The 14,564-nt window shown below is 42.4% G+C and overlaps 1 protein-coding gene across 1 annotated transcript; it reads left to right on the forward strand.

Annotated features, from left to right (window-relative positions):
• The first annotated feature begins 855 nt into the window (after nt 1-855).
• nsfl1c (NSFL1 (p97) cofactor (p47)) lies at nt 856-11,467 on the forward strand. Its single transcript, XM_084070491.1, has 9 exons — nt 856-994; nt 2,005-2,111; nt 2,399-2,476; nt 4,139-4,307; nt 5,011-5,109; nt 7,658-7,767; nt 8,027-8,164; nt 10,097-10,267; nt 10,388-11,467. Exons 1-9 carry the CDS (start codon nt 893-895, stop codon nt 10,548-10,550), a joined length of 1,137 nt encoding a protein of 378 aa, XP_083926617.1. The 5' UTR covers nt 856-892; the 3' UTR covers nt 10,551-11,467.
• The last annotated feature ends 3,097 nt before the right edge of the window (nt 11,468-14,564 follow it).

The raw sequence follows: 14,564 nt of genomic DNA on the forward strand, positions 1-14,564 counted from the left end.
TTGTTTCAATCTCCCAGTGGAGTCCCATTGTAATTTAGGTCACGAGATAGGAAGGTAACAGGGTGGGACATCTGGGCACCTCGATGTAAAATTGCCTATTTTGTCCAAAATGTAAAAAACTGAAATATTTGATAAGTAAAGTAAAGTATACATCATTAGAACATGCTCGAACATTTGACTTTTGGGTGATTTTGGGGCATAAACAAGAAGTTGAAGGATTAAAATCAAGTCTGATAATGATGTACAGACAGTGCATGTTCACATCATACTTTACATTACTTAAGACCATTTTTCAAATATCTTTTTCCCCTATAACATTTTGGACAAAATAGCCAATTTTTCATCGAGGTGCCCAGATATGCCTAAGTGCCCAACTATCCTGTATGGTTGGTTCTCAGGGGTACTTGAGGGGGTTCCAGGGGGTTCCAGGGGGTTCCAGGGGGTCCCCAGCTAAATGATGGATAGGAACCAAATGGACCTTTATGGGTCTGTAACTCTGAGAGTGTACAAATGGAACCAAATGGACCCGTTAGGGTCCATTTGGTTCCATTTGTACACTCTCAGAGTTAAGTTAATATTGATTTTACAATATGAATTGGGGTCCCAGAGATAGAAATGCCATTAAATGGGGGTCCGTAGCCTAATGCATGTCAAACTGGGGGTCCTTACAATTAAAATGGTTGAGAATCACTGCTAGAGCCGTAAAAATCGTCTATTGTGGGGGTCCCTAGCTTATCTTTTCAAATGGGGGTCCGCGGGCTAATAAGTGTCCATTTGGGGGTCCTTGACATGAAAAAGTTTGAGAACCACTGCTGTATCCAATAGGAACCACTGGTGTGTCGTTTGTTTCCTCAGGTAGAGTCGGAGCTCTAATCGCAGCGAGCACATCAAAATGGCGAACCAAGAGGAGTCGGTGAGGGAGTTCGTTACTGTAACTGATGTGGACGAAGAAAGGGCCAGGTTTTTCCTGGAGTCTGCAGGATGGAACTTGCAGGTGCGTATCAATGTAACCTCTGCATGAGTTGAGTTTATTCAAGTATGTGTACTGTATCGTTAAGTGTCAGTTGTCAGTTAGCCTAGCGTGATGCTGGCCAACTAGCCTGGCTAACGTTAGCCTCGTTTTTTGCCGGCGATTTGTGCAAGTCACCCTTTCACAATGGATGGACGTGAGCAAACTAATGAGATATTTAACTGTCACACTTCAGGTTATAAACACAGACATGCTGGAGTTCACACAATACACACGGAATCGCATAAACGTCATCGTCGCCCTGCCACCTTACGTTGTGTTCATTGAGTCATGATGTTTAACTGTTTGTTGAGTTGTGCTAGCACACAACGCTAGCTACATTGTGCTACATTGTCAACTGACCGCTTTACTGCGAAGCTTTTGTCTAAACCAGGGGTCCTCAAGGTTTTTCAGGCCATGGACCCCCCTAGCTTAGAGAGAGATGAAGCAGGGACCCCCCACTACATATTGTATACAGTAGTCAGATTTGAACATAGACTTGTTTGACAGCACTGTCATCAGTGCATGTTGGAGTCATGTTAATGTGTGTTTTCAAACATTTATCCACCTCCTTACTTGGTAAACTTGACCTGTCACTCTTTACTTGGTCTGCTCTTTTTTCCCTCTACACCAAACCTCTTTGCCTAAAATATCCGATCGAGCTTGTTGATCTGGTATTTTTGGCTAAAGGTCTCCTCAGAATAGGGATGCTAGGATTCAAGTTGTTAAAGTAAAAATATATCCTATCATTCAAAGGTGTGTCGGCCCCCCTGTAGTAACTCTGAGGACCCCCCCCCCCCACATCAATCCTGGATTGTGATAGTATTGGCTATGGTTTTACAAGTCCAACAATAACTCTTTGATTCTTACTGTAGGTTGTTTTGTATTCAAAATCCATCGCTAAGTAACGACTTAGTAAGTGATGGATAAAAACTGTTAATGACGTTAGGCCATGGAACTGACATGGCTTGATGAGTTGAATTCTGTCCCTCCAGCTCGCACTGGCTAGTTTCTTTGAAGATGGTGGTGAAGATGACATAGTGACACTTCCTCAGCCAGAGAGTGGCTCTGGCTCTGTGTCGCGGTCCACAGGTCCCAGCAGGTAAAGTTGACAATTGTTCTGATCTTTTGCTCTGTGTGTAAAGTACTGTGTAGTATTTCCATTCGCGTTTGCTTGCTGATACCTTAATCTGTCAGTATACCAGTAGTCATGACATGAGCTTTGATTAGTTTATTAACTGAGAATAGTATCCTGTATACATTGAAACGGGCATTGACATATGTCTGATGTCATTGACGTTGACGTTGTTTTTCGTATACTGTATGTAACTCTAGAATAGATCATGCAATTCTTCTTCAACTGTAACTTAATTGTACTTTGCTCATTAGTGTTCAGCCCAGAGTGACTTCATTCAGAGATCTGATGCACGAGGCAGAGGAGGAGAGTGATGAAGAGGAAGGCCAACGGTGAGTTTGTCATTCTGTTGTACTATTTTCTTTAAGCCAGTGAGCCAGTAAACTGAAGCCAAGTGACATGAGTCATGACTCGCCATTGCCCAGTTTGTGTCACTACATTCATTGTTGCAGTAACTCCTGTCTGTCCTTTACTTATACCCTGAAGGGATAGTCCTAGTTCCAGTCTTTCTGCACTGTAGAAATACCGTAGGCATGCCTATCTCTCTGTATTTCAAATGTCTCGTAGAATTTGAGAGGTGTAACTTCCTTAACAGCTTCTGTGATTCCAGAATGCACCAAACTATTTTTGGTTTCAGTCCATTCACTGTTACCAGAGCATGCTTTCTGCACCATCATCACATTCTGCTGCTGGGCTGGTGCTGTGGGCCATTTGTTTCGAGGTGTTTGTCATCGCTTGCTGTTCGCACATCACAGTCATTTATTTAGCTATTAGGGCAGTGTATTGCCAAGGACCTCACGTTTAAAGGATACACAGGTGGCAGTAAGATGAGTAATATCCAGATTATACACATAGTACATGCATCGATTCGTGATACATGGCAGTTTTCTGCAGAATTTGCTGGAAAAGTATAAACAGGGCTGACAATACCAGCCACTGCATACCACCTGGCAGACTAATATAATATGTTGAACACATTTTAGGATAAAAGATGTGGTAATTATCTTTCAGAATGTAACTATCTGCATTAAGCACTAACATAGATACCATTCAGTTTCCATTTTAGCTGATTAGGATTTCCCCCATGACAGCTTAAACCTTTTCAAAAATTGTCCAAGTCAGCTGCGGCCCAACTGTTTCTTCTTGGCAACAAAATACCCGATTCCAACCCTGTCCCTGTGGGTTATAGGATATAAACAGATGGCCATCCTTCTCCAGTATGGGAAGCTGGAAAATGATAATGCGTTCACAACAGCCATCTGACAGTATTAGCTTATAAGATATTGATGTTTCCCCTCATATTTTGGTCTATATGCTGCATGGATAAAGTGTGTTTTGATTTCCATTCGGGGCCTCATTACTTTCACTTTAGGAAGACATGAAGGAGCCATCCTTGCGGTCTGGGGCATGGGGATGATAATATATGAGAGACAGATAAATAGAGACAAATGTCCATAGTGCCAGAGAACTTTAAGCCCTGGATACGTATTGACACTACTCTGGATAATCGATACAGTATTGTGAAAACGGTCAATTGGACGACAACTTCTATGTTTGGTGAACTTACGAAGGTCAGTATTTGAATATATATGCGTAATTCTTGCACTCTGCTTTTCACCTCTACCCGGTTGGTTCATCAAGACCCTCACAGAGTCACTTTTCTTTGTACAACGGGCCATTGTCTCTTTATAATTCAAAGAAACATCTTACTATGTTGTTGTAGTGCTGCAAAAATGATTTCCATTTAGCTATCAAATATTTTTAAATGTGTTTACCCAGCAGTAAAAACCATAACTTTTCATCATATGGAAAGACTAAGCATTCACATTTTGGGGAAATGCACATTGAAATGTTTACATGTTACATCACTAACCATTGAGTTGATTACAAAAGACATTTAATGTGACACATTTTCTGTAAATCGATTGCTTGATTGCATGTTTCAGCCCCCAATTGTTTTTTATCTCACCCAACTGTTCCCCTTTACCCTCCAGGTTCTTTGCAGGAGGATCGGAGCGCAGTGGGCAGCAGATCGTCGGGCCTCCCAAAAAGAAGAGCTCTAACGAAGTGGTGGAGGATTTGTTCAAGGGCGCCAAGGAGCATGGGGCTGTGCCTCTGGACAGGGCTGGGAAGGGGCCTGGAGGAGAACCCAGCAGAGCCAGGGTGAGGGACGCATGAAGACGGTGAACTGTGAAAAGTACCACCGAGTGGCCAGTTCATTGTTCTAGTAGTGCCCATGGATCGATTAACCCATTAAGACCGGGAACAGCATCTGTGTCATTTTTAAACATTCTTTGGCTATTCAAAAATAGCTTGTATATCTGCTATTTTTCAATAGCCAAAGAAATATAAAATGATACGGATGCGTTCCCAGATTGAATGGGTTAAAGTTCCGTCGCCACAACTGATTTCAGTCATTTGGATTCTATGGATGAATGTTGTTGTGTAGCGAGTATAGGCTAGTTTTGGTTAATATTTTAAGATTAGCGCATTGGGTCAGACTAGCAGTATGTTCAGAAGCATCTTCCATAAAACCCTAATGGTCTCGGATATTTCACAAAAGCAAAGGTTAAAGCCTCAATCTATGATTTGTTCACCTGGTTGGCAGTATGTAGAACAGCAGGAATAATGACTAAAACATCATAATTTCACATAATTGTTTAGGAAACCGTGCTAGTGCGGAAGGTACCTTTCACACCTTTTAACAAATCGTTTTTTTATTTTAATCCATGAGTACCATACTTTGGTCCCTGCTGCTTTTGGTATAATTTTCTCTGCTGTGCCAGTGCCACTATTTTTTTCCTTCCCTCCTGCACTTTCATACTCATGTATTTTTCTATGTCCCCACTCAAACACCAACACACAGGCTTTTGGTGGTGGCGGCTACAGGCTAGGAGCTGCCCCTGAGGAGGAGTCTGCTTACGTGGCGAGCACAGAGAGGCGAGCTGCCAACAGCCAACAGGATGTGAGTGTTTAATTTGATTATTTCTATTATTTAAACTATGGTATACATGTCTTTGTCTGTACTAACTGGTTTGGTCTCTGTCTTCTAGACTGCATGACTCTTATCTGTAATGAACCACACTTTGGACAGCAATGGGATTCTGGTCCAACATAAATTAGCATGGGTGGTGTTTCATTCTATGGTGGGCAAGAGCATGTGAGCATCAAAAATATATAAGGGTGCTCTGGGGAGCCCCCCTCTATGTGATTAATATAGTGATTTGTGTGAGGTTAGGACAATGTCTGTAGGAGTAGTAGCAAAAGGTGTGTAAAAAGAAAAAAAAGGCTATATTGGGAAATACCTGAAGAACCTGAAATTGACCAAACTGAACAGTCTGAACCTACCGTCATTACAAATCACCCTGAAACTGCAAGTTCACTCAGGTGTTCAAATAAACAGAATTGCCTAAAAGTTTTCAATATCCTCAGTTAGGAAACCCTTAAATTAATGTTGTACAATCTTTATTTCAAAGTTTATCTACAGCATATACTGATGCTTTGAGTGAGAAGGGTGTGACTAAGTATTTTTCCAGCCCACAAATCCATGTAGTGTAACATGCAACAGGACGTGCATGGATTTAGGGAGGAAGGATGTAACCCAGGTGTCTGTGTTAAGGCCAACAATGCAACACAGATATAGAAACCTAGATACCTCATTGGCCTCTGCAGTTCATTGGAGCGACGTGCTTGGTATGGTGGCCGCCATATTTCCGGGGGGCACGTGCACTGGCCAATCACAGCGCGTTGACTACTGGCCAATCACAGCGTCTTTTCCAGGTCAGAATCTAGTTGTCCCGCCCCCACCTGCTTCTCATTGGCGTACTGCACGCCCCCTTCTGTGACATACGCGGAAATTTCCAGCTGCCCCCCAGAAGCGGAAGTGCGTCCACCATACACACGCTTTAGAGCCAGAGGAGGCGTCTACCTTTTAAATGTCTATGGTCGCAACTCCTTGCAACAAAACAGTTTTAAGGTCAACCGCACCAATGCAACTCTATTGGCTCCAACGTTGTAGCCAATCCCGGTAGAAGAGTGTACTTCCGGGTGCTTCATGCACTTGTGAGAACTTTCATTGAAATGAATAGTTGGGGGGACAGGCCTAGATGTATTAAAACTCTACGGTCATTCAGCAATCACTAACTAGTCAACAATCAGCAATCACTGACCAGCCACACCCTGGTAAAAGTCAGCCTGCAGTAGTGAGTGAGGTGAATGGTGTTCACATCACTCTGGAGCTGCTGCAGGTCTGTACAAACAATTGCTTACATTCTGAACGTACGAACTTTGATGCATTAGGCTCAACTAAAACTAGTTGTGATGCTGGCTTTTTAGATTTCCACCTACACTACTGGTTGAAATTTATAACACAGTGACTGCAAATAGATTGCTCAATTGGCCAGGTTTTTCAACAGACCATGTGTGAAGATGATCATGATGATGGTGAGCTAACCATAGCCACTTCGAGTGATTCTACACTACTCTGGATCCCAGCTCTTTAGTTTTGCCAGGGCGGATAGGCCAAACTACAGCAGCCATTCACCCAATTCCCCAACACACACACACACACTGCCCCTCAACTGCCCTTTTGACTCTTCCTTTTGACTCATTGACTATTGATTGCCTTAACTTGGGCTGGAGGATTGGGAAGGACTGAGCTGCTTATGGATGGAGCCTTGGTTGTCTTGAATACATATTGAACTGTAATGGCCATACTGTATTGATGCTTGTTTTTTTTGTTTGTTGCCTAAAATTCAATACATGGTACCATTTGTATCAGCACTACTGTCTCTTGAGACAATATTATCAATATATCCAGTAAGTGTATGCTACATGTGTCATTATCAAAATTTGGATTGTACGACCTACAGTACAGTAGAGTTATAGGCCAAACATAAGACGGGCTATAGTGCCACCATGAGGCAGATTTGAAAATGTTGAGGTTTGAGTGTCGTCTAGTCCTTCTGGCCAGGTGCATGAAAGTCAGTTGAGGTAGCTAATGAGCATGATACCTGCAGATGGTGGAGTAAAGCCTAGTTCAGCCTAGTTCTGACCCCACTGTTGCAAGTGAAACTATAACCTACAACATAGGGGTAGGCAACCTTAGGCACAGGTGCCAACATTGGCACAGGGGATGCTGATCACTGGCACAGTGGCATACGTGTGAGAGAAGATTTGTCTTTAAAACACTTTCAATTAAATAAAGTCTCCTCACATCTGTATGCAAATGATGTACTGCACATAATTCTACATTCATTCAAACTGAACTCTGATTGGGGAGGGAGTCTGGAAGATAGGTGGAAGTCTAATGATAATTATAATGGCCTGATGTGAAACAAAAAATACATATAGTTCATGTATATGAACAATCAAAATCTGTTGGAAATATTTTATTCTGATGTGGTTTCGATTATGGCACACAGACTATCAAGAGAATGAAAACATGGTACTTAATGTCAAAAAGGTTGCCAACCCCTGCATCATTGCTGTTTATTTGTATGTATGTAAAATAGGTACATGTGGTGCTGAAGCTGTGGAAGACGGGTTTCAGCCTGGACGAAGGCGAGCTCAGAAACTACAGCGACCCTGGAAACGCCATCTTCCTTGAGTCCATCCGTAGGGGGTAAGGACAGGCTGCCCTATTCATAAACTTCTACTTTACATATTACTTGCATGCATCCCTGTATAGAAGCAAAGAATGTTCAATCTCTTGTCGCGGGATAATCTTTCTTATTTTGTTAACTGCATTCAAATATAATATGGATTGTTCAGTGTCAGCATTATGTATTTCTGACTTGACATAACTGTTCACACATTAGCAAACATCCTGTCACAATAGCAACAGTTTTTTACTTTTCTTACTTTTGCATTTCCTCTCACAGGGAGATTCCTCTGGAGCTCAGGCAGCGCTCTCGAGGAGGCCAGGTCAACCTGGACATGGAGGACCACAGGGACGAGGACTTCTCCAAACCCAAGGTGGCCTTCAGGGCCTTTGGTGGTGAAGGTCAGAAGCTGGGAAGGTCAGTCTTTTAAAAGGAAACACTCATACTGTTAAGTCCATTTAATTTCATTGTTGATGATTATCATTAGGGATAGGTAACGGCCACTGATTAATATTAAAGACCCATTTTTGCAAGTTCGGAGAATTAACCAGTGGACAGTCATCTCTCACTCTGTCCCTCCGGTCCGTGTTCGTTCACAGTGCATACAGAGTAGCCAGCACAGTATTACTTTTACCAGCAAAGCTTTCTCCTTTTCTGTTGTTTAATTTCTCTCTGACTTTGGCAGTAGATTCAAACTCAAAAGTTGCAAAAGCTACAAGAGGACGGAATTTCATGTGGATGTTAGCGTGAGTGTCTTGAATTAAACGTTTGTGTTAACATGCTAGAGCCATTGAGACTCTACACTTGATGGCTGAAATTTGTGCTCAGACCTTTGAGCCAAGATGTTGACTAGCATAATTATTGTGGAGAGAAATGCTAGTGTGCCAGGTTTATGGTCTAATGTTCCCAAGGGTCCTGAGCATTCCATTGTGCACTCGCTCCTTTTAAACATTTCTAACTCAATAAAGAGTCAAACAGAACTGTGTGGTCTGCCTGCTCTGCTCCTAAAGAAAAGCAATAATAGGCATCACTACATGTAATTCATTCAATAGACAAGTGTTACAAGGAAATGGTTCAATTTGTTTGTGGGCTTGGTGTGAGGCTTCATGTCGAACTAGCTCGTTTAGCTGTTTCATTTTAACTTGTTATGTTGTGTTTGAGTACACAAACATGTCTGTGTATACTTGTTTCTGCTGTTGCACTTTCTGTCCACAAGAGGGTACAACTGAGTGAGAATTTTCTATAGCTTGACAATACTGTTTAGTGACTAGAGTGAAAAGTACCACCATCTAGAGTGTCAATATTTTGTTGTAGAATTATCATTACTTGTCATCCTTGATTTGATTTCAGTTTACACATTGTTAAAACATTCATGTTTTATGAATCTTAATCAATTGATTAAAGCTTTGGCTGCGTATAGTGATGTGCCAAAACAATACTCTGTATCGATATTGATCCAATACTGTCCAAAAACACTGTATCAGTTGTCGGAAGAAATATGTTGGCGGTTACAAGGCGTTACAGCAGCTCTCATAGAGACATCAATAAAACACATTATAATAAAAAACAAACTAGGCATCTAAGTATAGTCGCCTACAATATTAAAAAAAACTAAAAAGAAACCATAGACCAAACACTACTAGAGTCTGATGGCTTGCATCCCACATCCTCCATCCTAATCAGCCTGATCAAGCCAACCAGATAAGGGGTTGTACAGTCTTATTGCTGCAGGTAGAAAATATCTTCTATAGCGCGCCTTCTTGCAACTTAGTTGCAACAGTCTGTTGCTAAAGGAGCTTTTCTGTCCTGCCACAGTGTCATGTATGGGATGAGAGGGATTGTACATGATGGCCAGGAGTTTAGTCTTCATCCTGCTATTGGCCACCTCCTCCACAGTATCCAAGGTGGTACCGAGGACAGAACCAGTTTTCTTGATAAGCCTATTCAGCCTCCTGCTGTCGCAACTTCTAAACAAAAAGTGCAATAGTGTTGATAGGTTTGACATTCTTCTGTTGTAATGCTGCAGGGTTCTATTTAGATAGACGTGTATGTATGAAGTGTGCACCCTTTGTTGTGCTACTGAAATGCTGAAGGAAAGGGGGATAAGAACAAGGTTATTTATGGGAATGGAACACAGCTGGGAATTTGTGTGTGTGCGCGCACGGTAAACTCAGCTGCTAGAATAGGTTGATTAAATAACGACATAAATTGCTGTCTCTGGCAATAATGGTCTCATGTTATAATTTCTTTATAAGTTCAGGGCGGGTAGGTTCAGGGCTTATTGTATGTTATGATCGGTCTTGGGTTTGGCCTTGAACTCATTTGGGTCTCAACCCTTCCCTGTCCCAGTGCCACCCCAGAGCTGGTGTCAGTCCCAGGAGGTGCACAGCAGGAACAGGCCACCAACGAGGCCCAAGCCAGCTCCTCTGTGACCCTTGACCCCTCCCAGCCCGTCACTAACATTCAAATCCGATTGGCTGACGGCGGCAAGCTGGTGCAGAAGTTCAACCACACCCACAGGTGAGCTGATTTAAAAATATCACAATTTGAGTTTTGCTCATAGCATTGTAAGCCCTATTTTCATCCACAGTAAATGTTTCCTGTTTTGACCACATGGCCTCTCCCTTGTTTTGCCATCAGGGTGTCAGACATACGCCAGTTTGTGGTAGATGCACGGCCTTCCATGGCCGCCAGAGAGTTTGTCCTCATGACCACCTTTCCCAACAAGGAGCTGACGGATGAGAGCCTTACGCTGCAAGACGCCAACCTCCTCAACGCTGTCATCGTCCAGCGGCTAAAGTAGAGGAAAGGAATCCTGCTCTCACTCCCTCTCCCTCCACCCTGGTGGTGTGGCTGAATAACTGCGGCCCTGAGAGCATCCCCTACCTTCCCTCCTGAGAGAGGAAAACCCATGAACTTAACATATGGACTTCTAATTTCTTCTTTTTTTTTTCTATAGCAATGCATAACATTCTAGACCCCTCACGCTCCTCCCTACTCTTCAGCAATCTGTGTCGGGTAACAACGCGGGGGGAGTGATGTAATGGAAAGCTGTAGACGTGCTTCAAAAATGTTGGATTCGATGTTATGCCGTAACAGTTGGGTGAAATGAGCAAATGCGGTAACATTCCAGCTTTGTGGGATGGTTACTCAAGGTTTATTTAACAGAACAACAGAAATCAAACTGCTGCACCTCCCACCCCCAACGTGTACCAGTAGCCTTATGCTTAATTTATACTCTGTAGTACGACGGTGTTGCTTGCCAAAAATGGCAGATCTATTGGCTCACAACGTGATGCAAGCTTATAGACCGGATATTTTCAGCGTGCAACACTGTCGTACAATGAAGTATAAATCAGGCTTTATGCTCCTTTAGTCACCTCTGGAAACACAACTCACTGTGTCCAAATGAAGATTGAAATATTTTTTTAAGCGGACTTCCCCCCCTTCCTTTCTTTTTCTTTTACAGATGTGTAAGACAGTGGGATTTTGATATTGTGAAACATAAAAAGAGAAAAAAACTACACGGCTTTAGGATTAAACCAATGGTTAAACAAAAAGATGAACACTTGTATTGTAAAACACTGGGTTGTAGTAGTGGCAGTTAAATTCCTATAACACACTGACCTCTTCTATGCATCCTGGGACAAGACGGGAAAGATGGAATTGTATGTTTGGACCTCCGGAAAAATAAATCAATTTTATGTTTGGTGTAAAGAATTTGTTGTCCTGTGGGTTTCTTGTATCAGTATGTCTTTACATGTATTTCTGGCACAGTGTCTAATGTTTGAAATTGCACATACAAGTTCCAGTTAAATTTGATTTATTTGTTCTCCACAAGCTCCAAAAAGTCTGGCAGCCAAATGTTTTGGAGTTGTTTTTTTTGGCCCAACATATTGCCTATACTGCATGCTATATTACAATTGGCATGTTTCGCACATGCGTGGCTGTTTGTCTGGGTGGGTAGCTCGACAGTTTCACCAACATTGGTGACCTATCGAGGCCGGGCCCCACGCACACATACCCACCAGAGGGGGGCGGGACAGTTTGTTGCCATGTTATGCCAGAACACCTCTGCAATTTCCACCACAATTCGCCCTACAAATCTATCATGCCAAACCACTAACCAGCTAATAATGTTGCACTTACTTTCCTCCCTTGCAGTCACTCGCGGTGATGTCCGTATATACTCCATAGCGACCGAGTCAGCTTGGAGATCTGTTTTTCCTCATGCATGCCCTCTGCACATGATGAGATGGTTAGTTCTCTTCTCTCTGCTAGGCTGCTGTATAATTCCAAAGTGTGCTGCGATATCGACTCATAGGAACACACAACTAAAAGTCTGCCCAATATTTTGAGTGTGCACATATAGTACGGACTATAATAACAATAATGCTCATATCTATTGGCTCTGTTTGAACCTCCTTGGGGCCAAAAAAGACTGTTGCTGTACAGCACATAACCCAAATGTTAATACTTTGACTCTATACTGACTCTATATATGACAGGGATCTCTATTCATCCTACTATAATTCTAGTAACCTCTGTCTGTAGTGGTGTGTGTAGTGGTGAAGCTACCCGGTTCTCCGGTTCTCCTCAGTGGCTGGAGCAAGCAATTGCTCTGATTTTGCACACAGCCATTGACCATTACCATCTCAACTTAACTGTGAAGCCCGTTTTTCAATTCCATCAAATCTCAGCTTCTTATTAGCGTTTATGTGTGAAAGAATGTCGTCTCCCGGGTTGCCAGATCATGTGCGCATATCCCCCCACGGATGCGTCGACCGGGTATGGTCTAGTGGGAATAAAAGGGACAAGGACCGACAAATACAGAGATCTCCATATATGGCCATAAAAGGGACAAGGACTGACAGACACACAGATCTCCATATATGGCCATATCTGTCACATCTTCAGTGGCAGTAGGTGTCGAACTCTAGAGGAATTTCGAATACATTCATGAAACCACCTGCTGACCAGCTGTCAGCATTGGGTAATTTGTTTTTGTAGGGTGTATATGTACCATAACTCTTACAAAAAAATAGACTAATGGAAATGTCTTGGACCCATTGTTTTCTATTCAATTGTATTATTGCAATGTAATCTATAGGCCTAGTGTAACAAATTCAATTTTGCGTTGAGTGTTGAGTAATTAGCATAGAAATAGCATAATTTTCCAATTAATGGCCAATACTAGTTTAACAGGACAAGAGTGGGTTATGCTTCTAAAGGTGATTTTAGGTCATTAAAATGTCCTAACCTTTGCTGACCTTTGAGCATTTTTCAGTCTGGATCAAAATTATTATCAAACCTATATGTGTCTCTAATTCACACAGCACAATGCCTGAGTAAGTATAAGATGTTCATTCTGCTTCATCCAGGTCTTGAACTCGGACTTTGCCACCAATGGTGTGTCATGAAGCTACCCAGAGAAAAGGGAAAATCAGAGGTGACTTTGAACTAAGACTTATGCAACCAACATGGTTGCACTAAGATGCATTAAGCAATTTCCAACTACTAGATGGTGACAGAAACCGCAACACATTTATAAAATGCACAAAAGTACAACTACTGCGCTATGGAAAAGGACAGACTGTACACAAAGGATAATAAAGGCTATAATAAGCTAAGTTAACCTGACTTCATAATTCCTGCCAGCTTGAAGCATGTGAACTCACTTGTGATAGCACATAACAGATTTTCTATGAATTTTAAGTTATAAACTCTAGTCAGACTGTTAGAATCAACAAGTTAATTTCCCCTCCGCTCCACAAGGAGACATTAAGATGGTTCAGTGTACCTAGTATGCTAGTACTGCCCACTCATTTCCTCCCACTATGAATACAAAGCAGGTGAGGCAGAGCTGCAAAATGCATCCCAGGCCATGACACCATACTTGAAGCAGCAATTGGCTTGTAGACAAATACACTTCCAATTCAATCCTCCATGTGCCCCACAGTTCGGTGGAAGTGGAAGCTGGGAACGAGAGATCAAATCAATAAAAATAGCCCTCCGGGTTGTACTAGGAAAGCAACCAACAACAGAAACAGTCCCTACTCACAGTCCTGATTGAAGTAGAAGGCATTCTGAATTCAAAACCTTGCATATATTTCCTCTGACCTTACTGACCCTGACCACACCAAACCTGTTGTCAATGGGGCGGCCTGACTATATTTTCCCCAGGCAATCTACTGTTCAAGCGAACTCCTTGGCAAGAGAAGGCACAGTCAGATCTTGGCTGATCAGTTTTGGTCAGCCTTTATTAGATTCTACATTCCAAATCTGACTAATTCAGGTCAGGTTGTGATGAGAGTTGATCCTCAACTTCCTTGAGCATCATAGCCTAACTGAAACGTAACCTGGAAAGGTTTGTTTATTCGAAAGGTCATTATTCAAGGGCGAGAATAAATATGCCCTGTTTCCAGATTAATTCCACTCCCTGAAGAAAAAAACACAGGGGCGGAAAAGTTAGAAAGTTAATTTCCCCTCCGCTCCACAACGAGACACTAAGATGGTTCAATGTAGCTGTGATAATACTGCCCACTCATTTCCTCCCACTATAAATACAGGCCTGGATGAGGACGTTCTCCCTTGGTCTCCAAACACATTTCAGCTGATCATGAGTTTGCCGATATTTGCCGACTGTGGCCCACCCTACAGCCCGTTCTGGGTAGTGTGGTGTAGGGGCACCTAAAAGATGTTTGGCCCAGGGCCTCCTTGAGTCTTAAATCCGTCCCTGCTGAGTAGCTATTTACATGTCCATTCTGCATTACTCAAACTCATAACCTCAGACTTCAGTTTTATGTCATGATGTAGT

The sequence above is a fragment of the Gymnoscopelus microlampas genome (assembly GCF_963454915.1).
Source record: "Gymnoscopelus microlampas genome assembly, chromosome: 10".
In the NCBI taxonomy this organism is placed as follows: Eukaryota; Metazoa; Chordata; class Actinopteri; order Myctophiformes; family Myctophidae; genus Gymnoscopelus; species Gymnoscopelus microlampas.

What these genes read in the sequence shown, in the direction of transcription:
- nsfl1c (XM_084070491.1), top strand. Translation starts at nt 893, where the DNA reads ATGGCGAACCAAGAGGAGTCGGTGAGGGAGTTCGTTACTGTAACTGAT. An exon ending in GAGAACCCAGCAGAGCCAGG is followed by an intron (nt 4,308 to 5,010) that starts GTGAGGGACGCA and finishes ACCAACACACAG; the next exon opens with GCTTTTGGTGGTGGCGGCTA. An exon ending in CTTGAGTCCATCCGTAGGGG is followed by an intron (nt 7,768 to 8,026) that starts GTAAGGACAGGC and finishes TTCCTCTCACAG; the next exon opens with GGAGATTCCTCTGGAGCTCA.